Below are 20,999 nucleotides of genomic sequence, written 5' to 3'. Positions count from 1 at the left end.
AAACTAACCTTCGCTTGTGATTCTATAAGAATAGGTGGAGTGAAACCCCTGAAGCAACTGGAGCGCAGTTACCTTACCTTACCATTAACCAGTCACTTCAAACACAGCGGAAATTGCTGCCCTGTGGCAGAAAGCAAGTACTTAACTTACGCAGCTACCTTGCTGAGGTAGGATCTGCCTTGCCGAGATCACACCCAGCCTCGCGTCACATGATGCACCCCAGCCAGATGCTCACGAGCCTGATTCAATCGGACCAAGACCTAGTAGCTGGGCACCGGTGACAGACGTATGACATATTAAAATTTCCATAGAGTACCATAGGATCAATTATTCAATCGCACCCGCTGCTGACTATAGTTGTACATACCTTACCTCCTATCGAGGCCCTGCGCTTGCCACGATGAAAGCCTTGAACTCATCCATGTTGCGCGTCTGCACATAGACAGAGCCCGGTCCCGTGAAGCGACACACCAGGCCCTCACCCGTCTTCATGCTGCCCATGAACCCGCCGCCCGCCTTTTCAATCTTGTAGTCGCAGCTCCACGCCACGAGGTGGCCATTGTCCACAATGTGGTGCTCACCAGGTTGGAGCTGTCGAGAGTCACTTGTTAGCATGGCAAAGGGATGCTTAGGTAGGTAGAGACAATCACTCACGTCAAGACGGTCCACGGCACCAAAACTAGTCAGCCATATTATGCCCTGCCCCTGGACGTGGTACACAAACAGGTCCTCCCCTGAGAACAGTGCCTTGCCAAAGCCCTGGCTCTTGGCCTCCTTGTGCACCTCGGGCGTGCACGCGAGGAAAGCGTCCTTGCCAATGATCCAGTTCTGGCGCCCGTCCACGTGCAATGTGATAATATCGCCAAACAGGGTTGGGCCCAGCGCCAGACGGCCGGGGCCGACATAGGTCGATTCCGTCATGTCGCCACCGGTGATGAGCTTCTTCATGGAGAACTTGGCCTTGCCCGTGAGCTGGATGGAGCCGGCCATGTGGATCATGACGCCAGGCTTGCCCTTGATGGTGGCGCCTTGCTGGAGGTCGAGGTTGAGCACGGCATTGGTGTCACGGTGGGCGACGGTGTACTGGCCGCCTGGAAATGTGCCCGAGTCGCTCTGGGGTGGGTATTGCTGTTGTTGCTGCGGGTGGTGGTATTGTTGTTGTTGCGGCTGCTGCTGTTGTGGGGGAGGATGGGGAGGTGGTTGGTATGACATGCTGACGATTGTTCGGTAAGAATGTGAGCTGAATAGGAAGATGTCGATGCAATTGAGACGAGGCCGAAGCTGGAAGATGTGAAAGGGTAGAGGGCTGAGAGGGTTGGTCCTGGAGCTGATGCTAGGCCAAGGTCGAAGGATAGGTATGTGGGAGCTCTCCCGAAACTTATAGTGCAGCTCAGGGTCCAGGCCAGTTACAGGGTAGTAGTGGAGCTGATTCCTGCATGTCAGCCCTGGCGGGAAAGTCTGCCTCGTCCCATGGGGCGGCGTACATGTCCCACTCTAGCTTGAAGCGGGCACATGGCAGGGCATGATGCATCCACCAGCCGAAGCTGACCTTTGAGGCGAGCGTTGACTGGCTGAACGAACCATCTAGCCCAATGAAGGAGCACGATGTGATCCTGTCCTTTGGGGATGGCGAGACATCCTGGTAACCCAACACGGCAGAACGGGCGGCAGGTATTGGAAGTTTAAAGCTCAAGTGGCCGCGTGAGCAAGTCGACGTACCCCAAGGTAGACGAAAGCAGTGGTGGCACTTGGGATCAAGACGACAGACAACATGAAGAAACCAGCCACCCAATCATTGGCCCTGGTCAGCGGCTAATGCGCATCAGCCGTCGTCCGACATTCCATCCATCGCATTAGACTCATGAACGCTACTGCGAATGGGGAAATGCTGCTGTCATTGCCATTGACTACAACGATCGCCCCAAAAAGTCCAGGCCCTCGTCTCCCATGAAGCCCTCCCCGCCACACAAGAACAGACTCAGATCTCCCAGCGCATCATCGCCCTCCCATTCACCATTGACAAGGCTTAGGTATTGGTCTTCGAATGAACCGCCCGCATCCACGGCGGCTGGCGATGTTGCTGCCGATGGCTCCTTGGGTGCCTCAGGTGGCGGCGCCGTCGTCGACGTCTCGTGCACGTGACCATGCAGACGCTTGGCGATGGATGAATCTAGGTACTGTAGAAAAAGATCGAGGACGTTGTTGTTGACACACCAGTACTTCTGTACCTCCTTGAGACACAGCAGACAGAGCTGGGCACGGTGCTCAGCGATGCGCTGGTTCATAGACTTGGAGCGACGTATGCCGAGGGCGTGGATACACAGGGCGGCAAAGAGACTGGTGATCCTGGAGCAGCGCTGGTTAGTGGGGTGCCGTGGCTCATCGTGAGGGTCGAGGGCTGTCTTACAGATGCATCTGCCCGTAGCGAAGGGTACCCTGGGCAGACATGTCTTCAGCGATTCGGCTGATGCGACAGGCCGCGTTGGTGACGACCTGACTCCGAGGATCATCTTCGGGGAAGCGCATAAAGTTAGTTCGGTGGATGAGGATGCGCAAGTGGCTGTTTGCAAGTCAGCAGATGTCGCAAGACCCAAGAAGTGGAAGACGAACTTGTAGGCAAAGTGAAGCAAGCACGTCCATGTGGAGCTTGATCCATCATCCGACGAGTACTGCATCTCAGGGGGCAGACTGCTTCTCCATTCTTCCAGACGGGCGTCAAGCTCCGGTATGTGGTCAACGTGGTGCGTCTTCTGGCCAGGCACGAACTGCACATCAATCACACGGCCCACTGTTCACGTCAGCTGCTACTCCAAGACTACACAGGAAGCAAAGTGAGCTCACAGAGCCTTGCAATCTCCACCATCTTGACGACGTAGGTGACATGCTGCGGCTCGCAGACGCCAAAGAGGGACGCGACGGTGGGGTTAGTGTCCGATTCAAGGTCTGACGCACTCAACGCTTCGATATCGCAGTCCTCGTCGCGGATGCGGCTTGGGAGGCCGAGAGATGCTGCGGCCTGTCGTTCACGAACCTGTGTTGTCCTGTTAGCACTGATGCGAGACGAGTTGCCGACTACCATACGTAGATGGACCACCAAATCCGTCTCCGCATTTTGGACAAGGTTGGATCCTTGGACATGATCTTTTCTCTGCAATCTCTTAGCCACGAAGACAGACCAAAGTCGTTCAGGCAACTCACGATCGGTGGAGGCCATGTGACTCCGCCAGCGTAATCACCACGCCCAGCCAGTACCGGACGTCTCTCACATCCCTTGCGTCTCCCCGCCAGAAGCTCATGAGAAACAGACTCTGTATGAGTATCATCCGATCCTTCTCCCAATCCGCATGGAAGAGGATCCGCGCTCTCCCATAGAGTAGACGCTTCGCCTCCGTACGGTCACTGAACCCCATGGCCGTAATCGTTTCCTCATCGCAGTACGTGGCGCCAATGAAGAGCATCGCCTGGAGCAGCAAGCGCGAGATAGCCATGGCCGCCAGCTTCTGCGTGATCTCGGCACGGTCCAGGATCGGAAAACAAGGATGGAACCACTTAAAGTAGGCCTGCAGCGCCGGGAGGCAGGTCTGCAGGTCAGGCAGCGTGAGCGCGCCCCCTTCCTTGAGATAGCGCATCGTGGCGGGGCTGATGTCGGCGGCCTGTGCATCCTGGGGTGTCTCGGGCACGGAAAAGACATGTCTGTTGTGCGCTGTGCCGGGGACCAGGGTGATGAAGTTGGACTCGCCGAAGAACAGCGTCCCCGGTGTCGGGGGCGCGGTGGGTTCACCAGGACGGGCTGGGTTGGAGTTTGAGGCCACAGGTGCGGCGGCGGGCTGGATAGGATGGTGTGCGCGCAGGCTGGGGCGAGGGCTCATGGACGTTGGCGATGCGTCGGTGGTCACCGAAACGGAGCCCTGCTGCTGACGTTTGGAACGACGGGGGTATCTGATACCGCGATGTGGTGAGTGAGTGAGCTACATATGGTTGCCAATGAGTGAGTGGGTGTGTGCTTGTTGGTATAACGAACCGACCACGACGAGACGGGACAATCTCGCACTTCACGCCGCCGGCGACGCAATTGTCGCATGGCTGAACGTCCATGACATTGCAGCGCACGCGCCGGCTGTTGCAGACGCGACAGGCCTGCTTTGCGCGGGTCTTTTTGGCGGCGGGTGTCGAGGATGATGGCGCTGGCGAAGGAGGCGCCATGGCGGGCACGGAAGGCTGAGGCGCGCGCAGTCGTCCGGTTCAGTTGTGTCAAGGCGAGCAAGAGGCGTATCGACAATGATCATTCATCGTTTGCATATGACAGGAGCCAATGGCGGCATTTGGTGAAGTGGTCGCCGTGCGGAGATCATGAATGGACATGGAGGTGGAGGTGACGAGGTTAGACCGTTGGAGCTTCTGGGGTCGCACGCGCGGTGCATTTGTTGGAGACGGATTGGCAATCGCGTCTGGACTCTGGTGATTCATCACGAAAATTCACAGCATTTAAGAGACACGAGTCGCAAAATCACAGCGAAGAAGCTACATGTATTGCCAACGAAAGGCACGCAAACAGCGACGACAATTTACAGGTTACTAGATATGAGGAACTCCTGGAGTTGCCAATCTGTTGCTACATCTATCCGTCAGTAACTTCGTGGCAACGACAGCACCCTTTCACCGATATAGTTCAGAATCATCTCCCGGCTCACAGGCGCAATCCGGGGCACCAGACACTCGCGGAACCACCGCTCGACATCATACTCACTCGCGTACCCCATGCCGCCATGCGTCAGCACCGCTCGCTCACACGCCGTGAACGCAGCCTCCGCCGCGAGATACTTTGCACTATTCGCCGCGACACCAATCGAGTCCTGGCTGATACTGTCGTCCGTCTTGGACTTGTCATAGAGACGCGCCGCGTGGTAGGTGGCCAGCTTCGCTGCCTCGAGATGCATGTACGCGTCCGCGAGGGGATGCGCGATCCCTTGGTTCTGCCCAATGGGTCGCTGGAAGACCGTCCTCTCGCGCGCATAGCCCGCTGCCCGTGTCAGGGCGGCGTAGCCCAAGCCTAGCGCTTCGCCTGCCAGGAGGCAGCGTTCGGCGTTCATCCCGTGCAGAATGAGCTTGAACCCCTTGCCCTCCTCTCCGATGAGAGACGAGGAGGGGATCTTATAGTTGTCAAAGAACACCTCATTCGCGTCGACAGCCCGCCCACCCATCTTCTGGATCTTCTTCATATCCAGGCCCGCCTGCTCGCGGTCGAGGTCGATGCAGAACAAGGAAAGTCCCTCGCTCGGCTTTTTCACGTCCCCGAGTGGCGTTGTTCGAGCGAGCAGCATCATCTTCCGGGCGACCTGCGCGCAGGTGATCCAGATCTTCTGTCCTGTGACGGCATATGTCTTGTCGTCAACTTTGCGGGCTGCTGTGCGGAGGCGCAGCGTATCCAGACCAGAATTCGGCTCAGTGACACCAAAGCAGACTCGCCACTCGCCAGAGATTATCTTGGGAATTGTTTCTTCTACTTGCTCCTTGCTCCCAAACTTGGCCAATGGTTGAGTGGCGTACACGTTGGCATGGATGCTCTGCGCACCAGCCATGCCAGCGCCGGACTCTGTAATGGTCTGCATCATCATGGTGGCCTCTGATATCCCCAGGCCCGAGCCGCCAAGCTCTTCGGGGAGCGCGATGCCCAGCCATCCTCCTTTGGCGAGAGAGGCGTGGAAGTCGCTTGGGTCCGTTTGTGATTGATCGCGCTCCTGCCAGTAGGTGGATGGGAACTGGCTGCACACAGACGTGATGGCCTCGCGCACATCAAGTTGGGTGTCGGTGAACGCGGAAGTCTCCATGATCGGATGACGAGGCGTGGTTGAGAAGTTGCGGCGGCTGACAAGCCGCCACGCTGCTTGTGGAACCATGACGCGAGACATCTCGTGATTTGCGATGAGTTCAAATTGTGAGTCTTCTCACATAAGTTGGCATGACACTATACCAGAGCGTGATGCCACCTCACTCAGCTACATTTGACTTGCGAATTTCATATGTTGTTGGCGACGAGATGAGATGTGCTCTGGAGAAGCCGATTCATCTGTTGCTTGTCGTGGGGGGCGTCGAGTCTTGGACTCTGGGGTAAGCCATATCTCGGTTACTCAACACCCAAGTAGCCGACGAGAGCTGCGATGGTCAGCCCTTGGAGCACATTACGGGGATCACTTGAACCAGACTGCAAAATTTCTGAAGAAACGGTTCAAAGTCACATCATCCCTCGTGCTACATCAATCTCAGGCCGGTCTTGATCTGCTCCGCCGATGCCTCTGTCATTGGTGGATGAACTTCTAGGGCGATCCCAGCCCGGCAGACAGACGGAGGCTAGGGGTCCGGCACTTTGGTATAAATGAGGCGTATCAATACTATGTATAGAGCGTTGTGTTGAATAACTTTATAGTTTTCGAATCAAAAAATTGCAGCAATGTTGACCAAGTCGGCTGTCGTCGTCTCATGGACTCTACTTGGGACAGCATGGTCCCACGCGGTCATGACTACCCCCGAACCCCGTGGTGTAAGTAAGCCAATGGACAACAGGGCTCTTTTTTGACGTTTATAGATCGGCTCGGCGCAAGAAGCTGTATGCGGTGCTGCTGTGACCGACCGTTTGGACGACGGTATGTTAACCTTCACCTCGATTCATGTTTCCACATGAATCTGACGGGGAGTCATTAGATAAGGCGGGTCCGATCGAAAACTCAGTGGCAGTGATTGATGATGACTATCACTGCAACCTGTTCCTGTGTCGAGGATACCAATTCGAAGACAACACGCAGAACATCCTGAGTCTGGCGGGTGGTGATGTGCTGGACATTCACATCGACATCATCGCTGGACACAAGCCTGGCTATGCGGTATGAGACTCGATTTGGGTGCTTTCCAAGAAACTCAAGATACTGACGTGAGGGCAGAATATCTCAGTTGTCGACGCCATGACGAACCAAATCATCGGCGAACCATTGAAGGTCTGGGATGATTTCCTCAGCTCGGACCCTAGTGTCCCGGATGACGAACGTATGTCAACCATTTTCATACTCCTGTCTGTTTGCGAGAGTATGCATACATGTAATTGACCAGAAACAGGCGACTTCAACATCACCATCCCGCAAGATCTTCCAACCGACTGCGCAGAGGCTGGCAACTGCGTGATCCAATGGTACTGGTACGCGACGGGCAACAAGCAGACGTACATCAGTTGTTTGGATTTCGAAGTTACTTTGTGATGCTTTTGAGGATAGCAGCGGGGTTTTCCGCGGAGACAGCGACTGGAGCCCTGGCTTTGATCGAAATATTCTGGCTGTACGGAAAGGGGGACTTCAACAGTCTCTTTGCAGTACGTAGGCTAAGCGCTCCAAACCCCTGCCTCGAGAAGTGTCAATACGTAGCCGACTGTTATTCATAATTTCGCTCCACACGTAAAAATATAGCTCAGCTTCAGATTCTTTTTGAATTATTAACTGGCATTACGTATAAAGTTACTAGATTGACAGGTTTTCAAATCTGGACACGCCTCTGATTGTGATAGGCAGTCGTCACATCAAACAGTGTTAAAAGTCAGGCGAGACCTTTCTAGACCAAACGAACACAGCTTGGATTGATTTTGATATGTACATAATAAAGTGTCCAGACTTTTGATAGTTTTATCATAATGACCTGAGTTTTAAAGCGTTGCAGGGCCCGACATGAAGTCGTGAGGCTAGACCCGTGTGCGTCTGTAGGGTAGGCAAGATTACTGTACTTCATGACGCTGATACGTACAACAAGTCTTGATTCTTAAGTCTTGACCGGAAATATTGCAGTAAAAGCGGCAGGTTCATCAATGAATGGGTGCACTTTGTATTTCCGATTCTCTTCTGTTTTTTAGAAATATCGGAGAAAACTCCACGAGTCCACGACAACAGCCGTAGGATCGGGACCCTGTCTCCAAGACCCACCATGTCATGTCAAAGACAAGGCGCACCTTTTCATGGTTCTTTGGCTGCTAATTAATTCTAACTAGTTGGCGGAGAGACAGCAAAACTCCGATGTATAATAAGAGTCGCCGTCCAGAAGACACCATATTGAAATCTTCGTTTGTCACCGTCGACAAGAGCGAAGACTTGTGCGTCTCATTACATCATGTCGACTTCCACACAAACAGTGCTGGCGGCGCCTGTGTCCAACAAAGCGATCAGCGGCGAAGCCTCGCACCCTCTTACAACTATCATCTCACAACATGAACACAACAGCCAACATGACAATGCCGAGAGCGACAGCGTCTCTGGCGTACCGAGCCACAAGCCCTCTTCCAAGCTACAAAAGACCGCCGTGACCTTCCAACTGTCCGGCATCAATTTCGCCAACAGTTGCGTCAATGGTCTTGTCGTGGTCGGGCTACCTGTCATGACCATCGATCTCAACCTACCCCAGTCCCTCGCCTTCTGGCCTTCTTCCGTGGCGGCTCTAACCACCACGGCCACGATCCTCATTGCTGGTTCGTTGGCCGATGTTCTCGGGCCGCGCAGCGTCGACCTTGTCGGATGCTTCGTGCTGGGTGTCTTCATGCTCGGCTGTGGCTTCGTGCAGACAGGAGAGCAGCTCGTCGCACTACGGGCACTGCAGGGCATCGGACTGGCACTTCACCTCGCCAGCTCCGTCTCCCTGATCACCAAGACTTTACCCAAGGGTCGGGGGCGCAATGTGGCGTTTGCTTGCCTGGGTATCAGCTCCGTGCTCGGCTTCTCGTTCGGCCTTGTCATGGGTGGTGTGCTGGTGGACAAGGTGGGATGGCGAGCTGGATGGTACCTCTACGGAAGTCTTGTACTATTCTTGACGGCCGTGGGAGCTTTCTCTCTCCCTCGCAGCCCGGTCCTAGGGACTTTCAAGGAGACTTTGGCGGAGATCAGGGAGAGGGTAGATTGGGTCGGAGCACTCCTGGCATCGTCTTTCATGGCGTTGCTCTCTTACTTCTTGGCGTGAGTTATCTTGCGGTTCAGACAGACGCATGAGGATTTGTGACTAACGGGGAACAGTGTTATCAGCAGCGATGTCGAGCACATTCGCAAGTCAGACACCATCGTCTTCCTGTGCCTTGGGGTCATATCCTTGCCACTCTTCCTTGGATGGTCGCACCGCCAGGTGAAATCGGGCAAGCCAGCGCTCATTCCCAATTCATTCTGGCGTAACATGGCGTTCTCGTCTATCTGCGCAGCCGTTGCCATCGCATTCGCCATTATCAACTCCCTAGAGCTGTTTGCAAGCTTGTTGTAGGTCCTAGCCATAGGTTCTCTTATAAATTTTCCCACTGACCAGATGCGCAGCTTCCAAGAGATCCAAGGCCTCTCTGCGCTCCAAGCCGCCATCCGCATCCTGCCCAGCCTCGTGGTTGGCTTCTTCATCAACCTTTCCACCGGTCTGTTCATCCACAAAGTCCCCGCCATGTGGATCGTCAGCATCTCCTCCCTTCTCACAGCCATCGCGCCCATTCTCATGGCCGTCATCAAGCCCGAGACGCCGTACTGGGCCAACGCCTTTCTCGCGCAGATCTTCATGCCCATTGCCGCCGATGCTCTGTTCACCGTCGGACTGATCGTCATCACCGACGTGTTCCCGGAGGACAAGCAGGCTGTCGCGGGGGCCGTGTTCAACACGAGTTCGCAGTTTGGCCATGCCTTTGGCATGGCCATTATGCAGGTCATCTCGTCGCTGGTGGCCAAGGATCACAAGGGTATGAAGCCGGTGGAGGCGCTGATGGAAGGGTACCGGGCGAGTTTCTGGGCCATGTTTGCCTTCATGGTGACTTGTGCAGCGATTGGATTCTTTGGCCTGCGCAAGGCGGGCAAGGTCGGTGTCAAGGAGGATTAAAGCAGTATGGCTTGGGTGACACCACCAGTATTCCGGAGGATGGAGGATAGACGAGCATATACTTTGTATTTGGTTCATCTAACGCTTTCTTGTGACAAAAACAGCAGCATCGTACGAGACCGAGCAGTCTATAGCTTTGACTTCGTTCCAATAAGATCTCTGAAAACCTGGCAGGCTAGTTGGCTCACTTCATCCGCAACGCCCCAGCTGATCTCGAAGCCTCGCCCCCCGGCGCCATACGCATGAACAACGTGGCCTGTCCTCAACTCACCATCTCTTCCAGTGAGCTGCTTCTCTTCGACTTGGATTCTCACCCCACCGTCACGCGTGGGCCGTCTACCGACCACATCGGCAATCACATTGACGTCCTGTGGTGCTCTGACCGCCTCGTCCGTGGCGTACTTTGTCAGCGCGTTGCCTCCCTTGAGCAGTTTCGCCCGTTGGGTGGGATTGGGCTCGGCATGCCAACTTCCCGGTTCTTTGGTGCCGCCCATGATCGTCCCACCAGCGAAGAAGCGAGGAATGATGAAGCTCCATGAGCCATCTTGGTTCTGTCTTGTCACTGTCCTCGTGGCCTCGACCAGGTCTGTGACAACGGTTTGGCCTACAATTTGTGAGCACCGGCTTTGTTATTTGCTTCAGAAATATCTCACCTCTTGTGGGAAAGCACTTGGTGTCGCCGAACCCCATACCGCTCGCATTGATTACCACTTTCACGTTGTCCCGCAGAATAAAGGCCTCCCACTCGGTCCTGAGGTCTCTCTGCATCGTCCGCCCACCTCTCGCAATGAACTTTCTGAGCAAGTTGGCGCAGTACACCGGCGCATTGATGCAATACGTAGAGTACTCGTACCCCAGCTTCGCGCCCTCTGGGAGCTCTCCAGTATTGCATCTTCTATATCCGACGAGGCCCGTCTCCTTCTCGAAGCTCTCCTTTGTCTGCGCTGCGTAGTCTTTTGGTGGGTTGTCTAGGAACTCAACTCCTTTTGTGCTTGTCACGCCAATGGACGGCTCCTTTTCGACCTGCCTTGCGAACTCGGTACACGTCGTCTTCAGCCATGCTGCTTCGCGTGTGAGCTGTGGGGTTGAAGCTGGGATGGGGCGAACGTGTGCGCCCGCCCACATGGACGCATAGTCGACAGAGTGAGAGGGGGGTGCGCCTGGGATGGACGTGGGCCATTCTTTGGCGACCAGTAGTATGTCTGTTGATGAGGAGGGTAATTGGGCTTGAAGCCTGAGGGCAGTGGTGAGGCCGATAATCCCTGCGCTGTCACGGATTAGCAAATGAATTGGGCGACGGGGAGGTGACGCACCCAATGATGACAATCATCGGCTTTGATTTCGAGTCTGTCATCTTGTCGGATATTGCCATGAAAACAATAGAATGAGGTGCGAGACTCGATCGATCTGGTCTGGCATAGCCCGGCTATTATGCTTGGCTGTTGTTGCATGTTGAGTCTGATGATGATGAGTGGCGCTCGGGATGTTCGACCGAGTCGACCCTCGGTGCCTGTTGCCGATACCGGCGGGAATGGGAAGATATCCCGATCACGATTCATTACAACACAAGAGAGAGGGCAAATCTGATGGCGAGAAAGCATGATCGGGGATTTATTAATACAAGTGGCCATTTATGGAATCAAACTTGCATTCAACCGGCGACTTCGACCACCAACTGCGAACATCTTCGCTATCCATGCTGAAGGCCTTAACTACCAGGTAGATCTTGGACCCCTTTAGCTGGGAAAGTCAACAGAAGCTCGGCATTCATAGATCGCCTCAATATCTCCGCCTGCCATCTAATTATCCCTCTTCATTGATTCTACCGTGTTCCCTCTGCGCAGGCCTCGAAAAATGTCTTCCTCATGCAGTCTCGGTCGGGTCCCTGTAACCGTTAGCACACCATCAAACCGAACACATTCTCCCCCCTGAAAGTTACTCACCAATCTGTAACAAGCCTCTCATCCAGCCCGTCCAGGATCCCCATGTCCTCGCCGCTAATGTCCACGTTCTCGACACTCGCATTCTCCAGCAACCTCTCGCGTCGCACACTCTTCGGCAGGGTAATCATGCCGTGCTGGATGCTCCAGCGTACAAGTAATTGTGCGGGCGTGCAGGCGTACTTTGTCGCCAACTCCTGGATGCGCGGGTGCTTCATCCGCATGCCGCGAACGAGGGGGGCGTACGCCTCGATGGCGATGCCGTGCTTGAGGCAGGTGTTCCGGATGCCAGTCTGGGTGTTGAAGGGGTGCACTTCAATCTGATTGATGACCGGGGCGATACGCGGGTTAGAGCCAACAAGTTCTTCAATCTACATTCCAGCGTCAGCGCAGACTCATGAGAAAAGTCTCTCGGAAAAGAAGGAACTCGCATGCTTTGCACCATAATTGCTCACACCGCCCATCCTCACCTCGCCAGCATCAATCGCATCCTCCACCGCTTTCCAACTCGTCAATCTCGCATTCTTGCCTCCATACGGGCTATGCAACAGGAAGAGATCCACGTAGCCTAGCCCACTGACCTCGACGCTGCGCTTGATACTCTTGCGAACTTCGTCATAGTCTGCACTACAGTTGGCCAGCTTGGTCGTGTACCAAATGTCCTCTCGCGTGAGACCGAGTGTGTTCTCCGATGAGGACAGGAAGCCCCGAATGGCGGCACCAGCCTCACGCTCATTGTGGTACATCTGGGCCGAGTCGATGGCGCGATAGCCCGAGAGGAGAGCCCAATGAACGGACTTGGTGACCTCGGCACCAGACATCATGTAGACGCCTAGCTGAATCTGAGGAATAGTTTTGCCGTTGGCGAGCTGGGTGCGGACCGCGGTTACGTCAACGTGTGTCCATCGACGTTTGGCTTGGGTTGGCACATACCGTGACCTTGGAGGCCAGCAGAGGAGGGAATGAGGGCGCCATATCGAATGAGTCCCAATGCCAATCTTTGTCACGAATGACGCGGTATGAGGACTGGAAGTAAAGGTGGTGGTTCAGGGCAGAGCAGTGTGAGATCTGAGGATGCGGGGCGGGGGCATCAAGGTCAAAGATGATGATGTATGCTGGTGGGTACCAATCGTCAAAGGTTATCAAAGAATGGATTCTTCGCTTGCGGTCGGATTTCGCCCTCTTCATACATGTATACTCTAGATCTATGTCAAATACCAATTACACCCATGTTCCTTGCGCCAACCTGGACCAAGCTGCACGAACCAGAGTAGGTCCATCAGCAGCACTTCAGTTGCATTTACATGAACCCCGAGAGATCGTTACGCATGCCATCCGTATCCTCACTGGGATCGTAAAACGAGTGTTGCCAACTCGTGTCACTCATGCCATGAGGCACATGCATATCGGCCGGGCCAATACCAAAGCCATGAGTGGCTTGTGGAAATGGCATCATGACGTCCTGTGTCCACGCCTGCATATCCGTCGCTCCAAGCAAACTCGGGGCTCCCGGCAGCGGAGTCGCTGAAGCAGATAATGGAATAGGAAACGGCATGGGGTCATAAATTGCCGATGGGGGTCTTGCGGGGGCCAATTCTCTATTCGATGCCGACGGTGGGTGGCTGTTCCTCACAGAGCTCTGAACTGTCCGTACGCTGTTCTTGTAACTGAGATCTAAGACGCTGCCACTTTCATCAGAACCCTCGTCATTCATGCTAACGCCGGAGTCTCGCTTTGAGGCTATGTCCGTTGGCTTGCGCAATTGCATGCCGGTCGAAGCTGCTGTAGCAAGTTGCTCGCCACGTTTGTTGCTGCGGTTGGCGTATGGCATACTTTGAGCCTCGGTCTCGCACCGCTGGACCGTCTCGAGGAAGCATTGGTGGAACTTGGTGGCGAGGGTGTCCAAGGTCGCCGGGTTGGCAAACATGCCGCTGAGCGACTGGAGAAGGTGCGAGAACGCGTTTTGATAAGCATCTGAAATCTCAACGTGTTCAATGACAGGGGTGAATTCTGGACGAGTTGGTCAGCTTTGGCCTTCATGGACAATCATGAAACTCACGGTAGGTGGGCACTCTGCTATCGTCGTCGTCAGGGAACAAGATATTCCAGACTTCGCGCCATTGGATTTCAGGCGATGTTCCGCTGGCTCGCTTCCGACTCAATAGCTTGACAGAAGTTGGTCCATCGATGCCGGATTCCGGGTCATGATCAGATATCTCGCAGATCTGTTCGCGTGGCAGACGTTGATGATCACGAAGCTCCTTACGCGCCGCGAAATCACGGTTGCAACGGTCGCAGACAAAGGCAGACTGTTCATCTCGCTTGTGCTGCTTGACAATGTGTTGCCTCAACTCGGCGAACTTGGGGAAGTATGTCATGGCGCAGGAGTGATGGTCTCTGACGTTGAACCGGTTGGGGTTGCGCTTCCTAAACGGACAGCTCAGGCGTAGAGGTTCCTCCTCCGGAGGGTTGGGCTTTGGCTTTTTGACCGGCAATAACCCATAGCCTTCGCCTTCACTGAGGTCATCCGTCCCGTCATCCCGTTTGCCACCGCCAGGCTGCTTTTTCCTTTTGCCGTCTCGATGTGACCCGCCACTATTGCCCGGTGTGGACGAGTTGCTGTTCGAGAAGTCCATGCCGTTCTGGTCTGGGCCGTTTAAGCCAGACTGGTACATCGTTTGGCCAAGTTGGCGGACAAAGTTCCGTGCGATTTGCCGCGCTCTGGGAACGTCCAAGGATGACGCCTCTAGGTCAACACCGTATGCCATCTGGAGAGTGTAGTCTAGAATGGTATCGGCGTCGTCTGCGGAGCACTCAACTGAGGCTGTAGATTCAGACTCCCATTTCTCAGCCTTCTCCGCTAGTGGTGTCGACGCTGGTTCAGGGGATCTAGATGGGAGAGATTCTTCGTAGAAGGTGAGATGGGCCTCACTCGCGTCCTGCACACTTGGCGAGACTAATATGGCAGAGGGGCTGCAATCACAGGTTAGTCTTGACCTCCCCATCCCAGTAATGCCAGACTTCTCAAGCCCTTCGGTCTTGGTCCAGCCGCTGCTGACGTACCTGTCGGGTCTGCTCTGATGAACGGTGTTGCGTTCTGGGGTAGCTTCAACAGGGGCGACAGGGACTTTCCCAGAGCAGTACAGCATCGCACCAAAATAGGGATCATCTTCATCGTCATTGACGAATGTGGAGCATGTCCCATCCGATGGCTTGTGCCGATGTAGGACGCGACTAGCAGGTCGCGAGCCAGCTATAATGTCCTGGTAGTCGTGGAAATCGCTCGCATAACCCAAGCTCGAAGGACTTCCTAGCACTGACATGGAACACGTGGTGGCGGAGTCCGGCGCGCTGCTCAACGTGCTCATGGATGACTCTGTTGGTGATCGAACGTGGGTACTCTCTCTACCAAGCACGAGCGACCTAGGAGACTGCTTGATCCGCGGTTCTCGGAGCTTAGGGCTGGCGGATGCTGGGGTATGCGCTTTCGCGAATTGGCCAGGAATCTCGCGATCGCGCAATCGAAAGGGGAGCATGGGGAAGAGCTGCGGCTCTGCAGCACTCGTTTGCTCTGGCGCGTTATCTTGGGAGCTCATTGCGCGGTGGGTGTGCAAGTGTTGTGATCCAGACTTGGGATGGTCGATAGGTGGTGCACAGGTGATGCTGCGACGCTGGTACCTGCGCAGGGTTGCCCAATGCCGCGAGCCTCGAAGGGAATTGACCAAGACGAGGGCTTGAATCTGACGGCACCCGATTGCAAACCACAGCGTCGCGACGTGGCTGAAGAAATGGAAGTGCGAATGTCGTGCGTTGGTGTAATGGAGCTGGCAGTGTCACCGGCACTGCCCGCATGAATTTGGTTGTTTGAGAACGGCAAGAACGAAGCCAACAACGGAAAGGAGCACCCATGAGAGATGAGGGAAGGAAGGAAAGAGGGGCACTGCGATGGAAGTCCGCCCGTACTTTCCTGGCTAAGGTAAGGTAATGTACCTCAGGACCGGAGGCAATCCTGTGGATGAGCGTGCGAACCTGCTGGGCAGTTTCAGCTGGATCTTGCTCCTTCGAGGCGTTTTTCCGTCTCTGCCGCTGCCGTCCGTCCCCTGCTGCCCATCATTCGTAATGATTTTACCCATTTGGACCGTGGACCCCTTGAGCCTGCGCGGGAACGCCGCCAAAATGGACAAACAGGAGCAGATGAAACGGGGCTGCCTGCAGACTGCAGGTCACAACAGGAAGCCAAAGGCGCTGGGCGCTGGACTCGGGAGGGCTGGAGCCCAAGCTACGTATCACCAAGTCCAAGAAGTTGCGAACGCCTAATAATGTCAAGCGGCCGTCGCTGTGATTGATCACTGCCGCAGCGGGTGCCCCCGACACGGAGGCCCATGTCAATCAGGGGTGTGAATGAGTCTCGGACTGTGATTCGCTCGTGGCCGTCATCTTCCCCAGGTTGGCGATGCGACGACCCGTTTAGGTGGGACTCCGAGGGAGACATCGGCAGCCCTACGGAGTATTATGGACCATGGCCCAAATTCGCGCCATTGGGGGCGTCCATTGGTGGTGTTCTAGTTGAACATCTGAAACTAGGACTCTTGCGAGCGGGTTAACGCCTCGAAGCCGGTGCCCTGACTCATGAGAAGTGAGGCTGAGGAGATTGGGACACGTTCAGCGCAATAGGTAACACTGTCTCCTCGTGCAAGGGCGCGCGCGTGCGCGCTGCGAATCCAACCTGCAATCGCCCGCCACTCGTGGGGGTAGTCGCCAGTCGGACTGCCTGACGCAGAGTGCGAACCATCGGGCTGCCCACTTCTTGAATGACCGAATGCGGTCTCGTTGTCACGTCGAGTCATCAATTTTTTACCTATTGTCCTATTCCGTACAGGCAACACGAATGACGACTGGACCCTTCGGACCTTCAATGTTCCCATCGGGCCAAGGGCATGCTTCGCGCGACGCCTGGTATACGTAACCCGGGGCGAGGCTGGCTGGAGTCTGGACTCTGGACTCTGGACGCGGGATGGACGAAATAACGCTGAACACTGGCGTTAGTGTTTACGCATGCAGCTCGCCCTGGCGAGTTGTAAACTATGAGCACCCGCGTGATACGTGATTACAGATTCGAGATTCCAGACGTCAGCCCAACTGGCAACGTTGGCCTTCGCCTCCTCTGTCAAATTACAGCTCTCTGAACCCTTATTGGACCATGGTGATCAGTCTCGGGATAAATCCCCGGTGCGCTCCGGCCCTGTGACGGTGGCGGCGCGCGTTGAGACCTGGCAACCGTCATGTAATAGTGTCGAGAGTGTGTCTCGTCCGTCGCTCGTCATGCCCGCGCTGTGAGAGTTACGCCCAGCGATACTACGAGACTGCGAGTCCTAGACCATAGATCTCTGCCGCTAAGACCGGGCACAATGGTCAGTATAAGTTACGAGGTGCGCCCTCTTCATGAGAATATGCTTCAAGACACAATCGAACAATCCATTCACAAGACAGCACTTCCATTCATCCTCATCTCACACCCAACAGAGATCATCATGACCTTGACCACTGAGGCGTTGAGCCAATTGAGCTTAGGGTACGTCCCAGGGGGCAGACGCCCCATTTGTCCCCTAGCTAGCGACTTAGCGATGTGTCTAACCGCCTTGTAGCGGGCCTAGCGGCGCCTACACAACTTATTCCAGCCCCACGTTAGAGCGATATCTGCAGTCCGAACAAGAAATGACCTATTCCGACCGCATGATGATCGTCAGAAATTCGGACCATTCAGATACCAAAGCAAATACCAAGGACGGGCTTTCAGCTCAAAGCAACAAGTCAAAGAATTGTGCAAACAGGGCAAAGCTGAGCTAACAGCATCTGTGGGTTGGCATGGGTGTACGGGACCAGATAAGCCAAACACTAAGGAATAGCAAGGTTGTGATGAAAGGATGGCAATAATATCAAAGTTCAAGTCTTCTCATCAATATCATCCATGCCTGGATATGTCCTATGTCTCGACGTGACTCCCAATTAGGGCAATGCTCGGGGTGCAGGTACTGCAGGGTAAATTACACCGAAGAGAAAACACCTCGGAGAGGACATTCCCAATAAAGTACCAACCTTGGCGGGCGGGTCTCCAGTCTGCGCGTGACTCCAGCAGTCCGCGACCCAACTAATATTAACAAATGAAGGCCCTTTGTATCTTGAAGCATCTGTAGTCCGCGACTCGCGGCCATCAATCCCACTACATGGACAGCACTGGAAGCCTGGAACGCACAAACTCAGCCGCCTCGGTTCATGTTTTCAGCGAGCGCTCACGATACTGCACGCACGCATTTGCTGGAGATGATCGCCAAAAGTCCGCAGGCACCACGGAAATAGTGGAATCGGCGGGGATGACCTCGCTTCTCGGCGCGCCTGTAACTTGGCGTTCCAGGCACCAAAGGGTCCAAACTCCCCAAAGCAGCTCTCTGGAGATCTCCTGGCCGCTTCGAGCAGTTTGTTGCTACTCGCCAAGCATGACTGGCGAATTTTAACACTTTGGCCATGGCCCCGAAGGCGCGAATTCCCCTGCATCGGCCCACGAGGTCGCCGTTCACGCGCTCCACGTTGCGCAGGCAGCATTCACGTTCGAGTTCACAGCTCGTGCACGCTATCACCAAGACACGGTTATGCAAACCTTGGAACAACTACAAAAGACCCGTCATCGTGTCCAAGGCACCGACTTGGAGTACCGTCCCCATAAACACCATCGCCAACATGAGTTTTCAGTATCCCGGTGTGGACTATGACCTGCGCTACCGCGTTGATGAGTTAGGCGTTGGCCGCAACAACACGCACTGGCAGAACATTGGGCGTGATAGTGACAGATTCCATGCCATTGGCGTGAGTACCGAGCTTGCAGGATGCGAATCGCCCATCCTGCAAGTGCGCGAGGTCGCAATGATGATCTTCATGAACAAGATCACAGACAAGGAGGGTTGGGAAGAGAAAGTCTTTGACGACGATATCGTGGCCAAATGGCGGCAAGAAGCCATGACACAGTCCGAAGAAGGATTGTGGAAGATGATCTGCCCTGGTCAGCGCTTCGAGGCAAGGCACGCCGACAAAATCCACATGCCGCGCGTGGCGAGGCTCCTCTCCGAGGAGACCTTCAACTATGTATGGGACCCTGAGTTGCGGCTGAGTTGCCTTGCTAATTGTTGATAAGGGTATTGCCGAGCTGCGCAATAAGGCGGCCTACTTCATATCATCCAAGCTCATCCCGACCCTCGATGCTGGCCACCACACCGTTGTCAAGTCCGACAACTTGGTTGATGATGAGCTCCATGTCATGCTGGCTGCCGCCTTCGACAAGCTTCAGAGAGACGCTCTTGGGAAAGAAGACTGGCATCCGGGGAGTGATGAAATGCAACAAAATCTTGTTCATCCTTCCATGTATCCGCTGGTATGGGGTATGGAATTTTGGGATAAGCACTCTGCAAGTTCCGTTCACTGATTTTCACAGGGCGTTCCAAGTTCTTGCGCGAAGAAAAGGTCGGTGTGGCCGATGCAATCGCGCACATAGGCCAAGGAGAGACGACTCCGTCCCAGGCTGAGGATCCTGAGGCGCCCAAGACGAAGGCTAGACGACACGCCTACTCGAACTACATCGGTAGCGGCTCGATTTCTTCGGGGTACTGGTCCGAAAAGTATCAGTGGCTTCCCTCACTGGTGGACGTGAAGAATGGCACGCCCAAGATCGCCAGTTACATCAACGGGCTGCATCCGCAACAGCACCCTGAAATCTATGGCGCGGTAGAGAAACTCATTGACGCTGTCATACCGGCATGGGACCAGTGCCTACGGGGAATGAGCAGGTACACCGTAGAGACTCCCGCTGGACGAACGTCAACCCGGTTCAAGCAGATCGGCTATGCCGAGTGAGTGAGACTTTCACACAGTATGCAATGGTGTGGGCTAACTCGGTACCTTCTTGCCAATCTCTAGTGACGACAATGAGTCGCTTTGGGAACCATTCGACCTCGACGAGTGGAGGGATATCCAGCATGAGCCGAGCAAAGACACTCTCGAGGAACTAGCTGAACAATTCGACTTGGAGGATGTGCGGAATGACGAAGCAGAATGGGAAGGAGTCCGGAACGGCCCACGAGAACTGACTGAGGATGACAAGCAGCTAGCTAAATGGCTCGAGCTGCGAGACCCCGTGTATCCCGAGCCAGCTGAGTTTCAGACGATCGACTACGAGCCGCAGCATGCGAGCATCCGTCAAAGATTCGCCAAACATGGCCTTCAAATCATCGTCAAGATGGCCTCTGCCGAGCTGACGCCCGAGAAGCCCGAATTCGCCGGTGGAAATTGGCACGTGAGTCGAAGTCCGCGGCGAGATGTGAAGTACGGTTGACTGACGAGAGATTTGCACTAGATTGAGGGCCAGATGAACGAGCGTATCTGTGCCACGGCGCTGTATTACGTGGACTCGGAGAACATTGAGGCAAGCACCTTGTCTTTCCGGATGCCTACGTCCAGCTATATCTCGGATGATATGCAAGCTGGACAGGATAGCTACCACTGGCTTGAGCTGGTACACGGCGCATCACTGGGCGCCTCGCGAGGCCTTGCCGGCTCCTGCCTACAGACGTATGGGGAGATTGAAACCCGACAAGGTCGGGTCCTCGCCTTTCCCAATGTCTTGTGAGTTGCGCCTCGAGTCAGAACACAGAGTGTATACTGACTTGCCGTCGCTCCAGCCAGCACAAAGTGTCACCCTTCAAGCTCAAGGACAACACCAAGCCTGGTCACCGTCGCTTCGTGGCCCTGTGGCTCGTCGATCCCCACCACCGAATCCTCTCGACGGCCAACGTCCCTCCCCAGCAGAGTAGTTGGTGGAAACAAGAGGCCAAAGAAGGCGAGGAGACGTCGCTCCCGGACGGATGTATGACTCTTGACGAGGCCAAGGAGCACCGCCTTGCACTGATGAAAGAGCGCACCGCGAGAACGAACGAGATGGAGGAAAGATGGGTCAGAACGCAATATGACTTCTGCGAGCACTGATCTCCCCAGGCCAGCCTCTTTGACTGTCGCGCCTATGTGGTAATCGATGCTCTTCCCCGGCGAATATTGACCGGCAGTGGTGACTTGTTAGGCACATGCAGACTTCGGGAGGAGGGATCCTCCTGACAGGGGGTTATTCTCGGATAGGGCGCACTACGTACT

At 55.0% G+C, this 20,999-nt stretch overlaps 9 protein-coding genes across 9 annotated transcripts; 3 read left to right on the top strand and 6 right to left on the bottom strand.

Annotated features, from left to right (window-relative positions):
- Positions 1-333: 333 nt before the first annotated feature.
- F5Z01DRAFT_491285 (tryptophan RNA-binding attenuator protein-like domain-containing protein) lies at positions 334-1,686 on the bottom strand. The gene is made up of 2 exons (XM_046260177.1): positions 655-1,686; positions 334-591 (listed from the first exon to the last, which is right to left on the bottom strand). Exons 1-2 carry the CDS (start codon positions 1,210-1,212, stop codon positions 376-378), a joined length of 774 nt encoding a protein of 257 aa, XP_046120786.1. The 5' UTR covers positions 1,213-1,686; the 3' UTR covers positions 334-375.
- Positions 1,560-4,383, bottom strand: F5Z01DRAFT_491275 (N-terminal binuclear Zn cluster-containing/DNA binding domain-containing protein). The gene is made up of 7 exons (XM_046260176.1): positions 4,022-4,383; positions 3,199-3,939; positions 3,082-3,148; positions 2,842-3,031; positions 2,611-2,788; positions 2,408-2,560; positions 1,560-2,346 (listed from the first exon to the last, which is right to left on the bottom strand). The coding sequence occupies exons 1-7, from the start codon at positions 4,201-4,203 to the stop codon at positions 1,908-1,910; spliced, it is 1,950 nt and encodes a 649-aa protein (XP_046120785.1). The 5' UTR covers positions 4,204-4,383; the 3' UTR covers positions 1,560-1,907.
- A 71-nt stretch (positions 4,384-4,454) lies between these two features.
- Positions 4,455-6,312, bottom strand: F5Z01DRAFT_491273 (putative acyl-CoA dehydrogenase). The gene is made up of 2 exons (XM_046260175.1): positions 6,204-6,312; positions 4,455-6,153 (listed from the first exon to the last, which is right to left on the bottom strand). The coding sequence occupies exon 2, from the start codon at positions 5,907-5,909 to the stop codon at positions 4,626-4,628; it is 1,284 nt and encodes a 427-aa protein (XP_046120784.1). The 5' UTR covers positions 5,910-6,153; positions 6,204-6,312; the 3' UTR covers positions 4,455-4,625.
- On the top strand, positions 6,180-7,294 carry F5Z01DRAFT_491259 (uncharacterized protein). The gene is made up of 5 exons (XM_046260174.1): positions 6,180-6,538; positions 6,584-6,641; positions 6,700-6,878; positions 6,936-7,038; positions 7,108-7,294. The coding sequence occupies exons 1-5, from the start codon at positions 6,449-6,451 to the stop codon at positions 7,245-7,247; spliced, it is 570 nt and encodes a 189-aa protein (XP_046120783.1). The 5' UTR covers positions 6,180-6,448; the 3' UTR covers positions 7,248-7,294.
- A 611-nt stretch (positions 7,295-7,905) lies between these two features.
- Positions 7,906-9,926, top strand: F5Z01DRAFT_649233 (major facilitator superfamily domain-containing protein). Its single transcript, XM_046263082.1, has 3 exons — positions 7,906-8,978; positions 9,036-9,269; positions 9,324-9,926. The coding sequence occupies exons 1-3, from the start codon at positions 8,143-8,145 to the stop codon at positions 9,865-9,867; spliced, it is 1,614 nt and encodes a 537-aa protein (XP_046120782.1). The 5' UTR covers positions 7,906-8,142; the 3' UTR covers positions 9,868-9,926.
- F5Z01DRAFT_748449 (FAD dependent oxidoreductase) lies at positions 9,927-11,331 on the bottom strand. The gene is made up of 3 exons (XM_046266988.1): positions 11,181-11,331; positions 10,521-11,134; positions 9,927-10,471 (listed from the first exon to the last, which is right to left on the bottom strand). The coding sequence occupies exons 1-3, from the start codon at positions 11,237-11,239 to the stop codon at positions 9,996-9,998; spliced, it is 1,149 nt and encodes a 382-aa protein (XP_046120781.1). The 5' UTR covers positions 11,240-11,331; the 3' UTR covers positions 9,927-9,995.
- A 123-nt stretch (positions 11,332-11,454) lies between these two features.
- Positions 11,455-13,018, bottom strand: F5Z01DRAFT_649230 (aldo/keto reductase). Its single transcript, XM_046263081.1, has 4 exons — positions 12,741-13,018; positions 12,239-12,676; positions 11,811-12,178; positions 11,455-11,752 (listed from the first exon to the last, which is right to left on the bottom strand). Exons 1-4 carry the CDS (start codon positions 12,993-12,995, stop codon positions 11,731-11,733), a joined length of 1,083 nt encoding a protein of 360 aa, XP_046120780.1. The 5' UTR covers positions 12,996-13,018; the 3' UTR covers positions 11,455-11,730.
- On the bottom strand, positions 13,005-15,854 carry F5Z01DRAFT_649228 (uncharacterized protein). Its single transcript, XM_046263080.1, has 3 exons — positions 14,871-15,854; positions 13,867-14,780; positions 13,005-13,817 (listed from the first exon to the last, which is right to left on the bottom strand). Exons 1-3 carry the CDS (start codon positions 15,401-15,403, stop codon positions 13,108-13,110), a joined length of 2,157 nt encoding a protein of 718 aa, XP_046120779.1. The 5' UTR covers positions 15,404-15,854; the 3' UTR covers positions 13,005-13,107.
- A 2,688-nt stretch (positions 15,855-18,542) lies between these two features.
- On the top strand, positions 18,543-20,837 carry F5Z01DRAFT_672086 (uncharacterized protein; the record flags this gene model as incomplete). Its single annotated transcript, XM_046264772.1, has 6 exons — positions 18,543-18,944; positions 18,994-19,237; positions 19,291-19,705; positions 19,773-20,148; positions 20,209-20,477; positions 20,534-20,837. 6 exons carry the CDS (start codon positions 18,543-18,545, stop codon positions 20,835-20,837), a joined length of 2,010 nt encoding a protein of 669 aa, XP_046120778.1.
- Between the last annotated feature and the right edge of the window lie 162 nt (positions 20,838-20,999).

Source organism: Emericellopsis atlantica (assembly GCF_019669845.1).
Source record: "Emericellopsis atlantica unplaced genomic scaffold F5Z01scaffold_6, whole genome shotgun sequence".
NCBI classification, from domain to species: domain Eukaryota; kingdom Fungi; phylum Ascomycota; class Sordariomycetes; order Hypocreales; family Bionectriaceae; genus Emericellopsis; species Emericellopsis atlantica.
This window is presented reverse-complemented; position numbering and strand designations above follow the sequence as displayed.

Coding starts and splice junctions, on each gene's coding strand:
- F5Z01DRAFT_491285 (XM_046260177.1), bottom strand. CDS start 1,212: ATGTCATACCAACCACCTCCCCATCCTCCCCCACAACAGCAGCAGCCG. Junction 592..654: donor GTGCCGTGGACCGTCTTGAC/GTGAGTGATTGT, acceptor GACTCTCGACAG/CTCCAACCTGGTGAGCACCA.
- F5Z01DRAFT_491275 (XM_046260176.1), bottom strand. CDS start 4,203: ATGGCGCCTCCTTCGCCAGCGCCATCATCCTCGACACCCGCCGCCAAA. Junction 2,561..2,610: donor TTGCTTCACTTTGCCTACAA/GTTCGTCTTCCA, acceptor ACTTGCAAACAG/CCACTTGCGCATCCTCATCC. Junction 2,347..2,407: donor CGCTACGGGCAGATGCATCT/GTAAGACAGCCC, acceptor GCGCTGCTCCAG/GATCACCAGTCTCTTTGCCG.
- F5Z01DRAFT_491273 (XM_046260175.1), bottom strand. CDS start 5,909: ATGTCTCGCGTCATGGTTCCACAAGCAGCGTGGCGGCTTGTCAGCCGC.
- F5Z01DRAFT_491259 (XM_046260174.1), top strand. CDS start 6,449: ATGTTGACCAAGTCGGCTGTCGTCGTCTCATGGACTCTACTTGGGACA. Junction 6,879..6,935: donor GACACAAGCCTGGCTATGCG/GTATGAGACTCG, acceptor ACGTGAGGGCAG/AATATCTCAGTTGTCGACGC. Junction 7,039..7,107: donor TAGTGTCCCGGATGACGAAC/GTATGTCAACCA, acceptor GACCAGAAACAG/GCGACTTCAACATCACCATC.
- F5Z01DRAFT_649233 (XM_046263082.1), top strand. CDS start 8,143: ATGTCGACTTCCACACAAACAGTGCTGGCGGCGCCTGTGTCCAACAAA. Junction 8,979..9,035: donor TTGCTCTCTTACTTCTTGGC/GTGAGTTATCTT, acceptor AACGGGGAACAG/TGTTATCAGCAGCGATGTCG. Junction 9,270..9,323: donor GAGCTGTTTGCAAGCTTGTT/GTAGGTCCTAGC, acceptor CCAGATGCGCAG/CTTCCAAGAGATCCAAGGCC.
- F5Z01DRAFT_748449 (XM_046266988.1), bottom strand. CDS start 11,239: ATGGCAATATCCGACAAGATGACAGACTCGAAATCAAAGCCGATGATT. Junction 11,135..11,180: donor CCGATGATTGTCATCATTGG/GTGCGTCACCTC, acceptor AATCCGTGACAG/CGCAGGGATTATCGGCCTCA. Junction 10,472..10,520: donor CAAGTGCTTTCCCACAAGAG/GTGAGATATTTC, acceptor CACAAATTGTAG/GCCAAACCGTTGTCACAGAC.
- F5Z01DRAFT_649230 (XM_046263081.1), bottom strand. CDS start 12,995: ATGAAGAGGGCGAAATCCGACCGCAAGCGAAGAATCCATTCTTTGATA. Junction 12,677..12,740: donor TGCTGGCCTCCAAGGTCACG/GTATGTGCCAAC, acceptor GTCCGCACCCAG/CTCGCCAACGGCAAAACTAT. Junction 12,179..12,238: donor GCAATTATGGTGCAAAGCAT/GCGAGTTCCTTC, acceptor GCTGGAATGTAG/ATTGAAGAACTTGTTGGCTC.
- F5Z01DRAFT_649228 (XM_046263080.1), bottom strand. CDS start 15,403: ATGAGCTCCCAAGATAACGCGCCAGAGCAAACGAGTGCTGCAGAGCCG. Junction 14,781..14,870: donor CATCAGAGCAGACCCGACAG/GTACGTCAGCAG, acceptor CTGTGATTGCAG/CCCCTCTGCCATATTAGTCT. Junction 13,818..13,866: donor TAGCAGAGTGCCCACCTACC/GTGAGTTTCATG, acceptor CAACTCGTCCAG/AATTCACCCCTGTCATTGAA.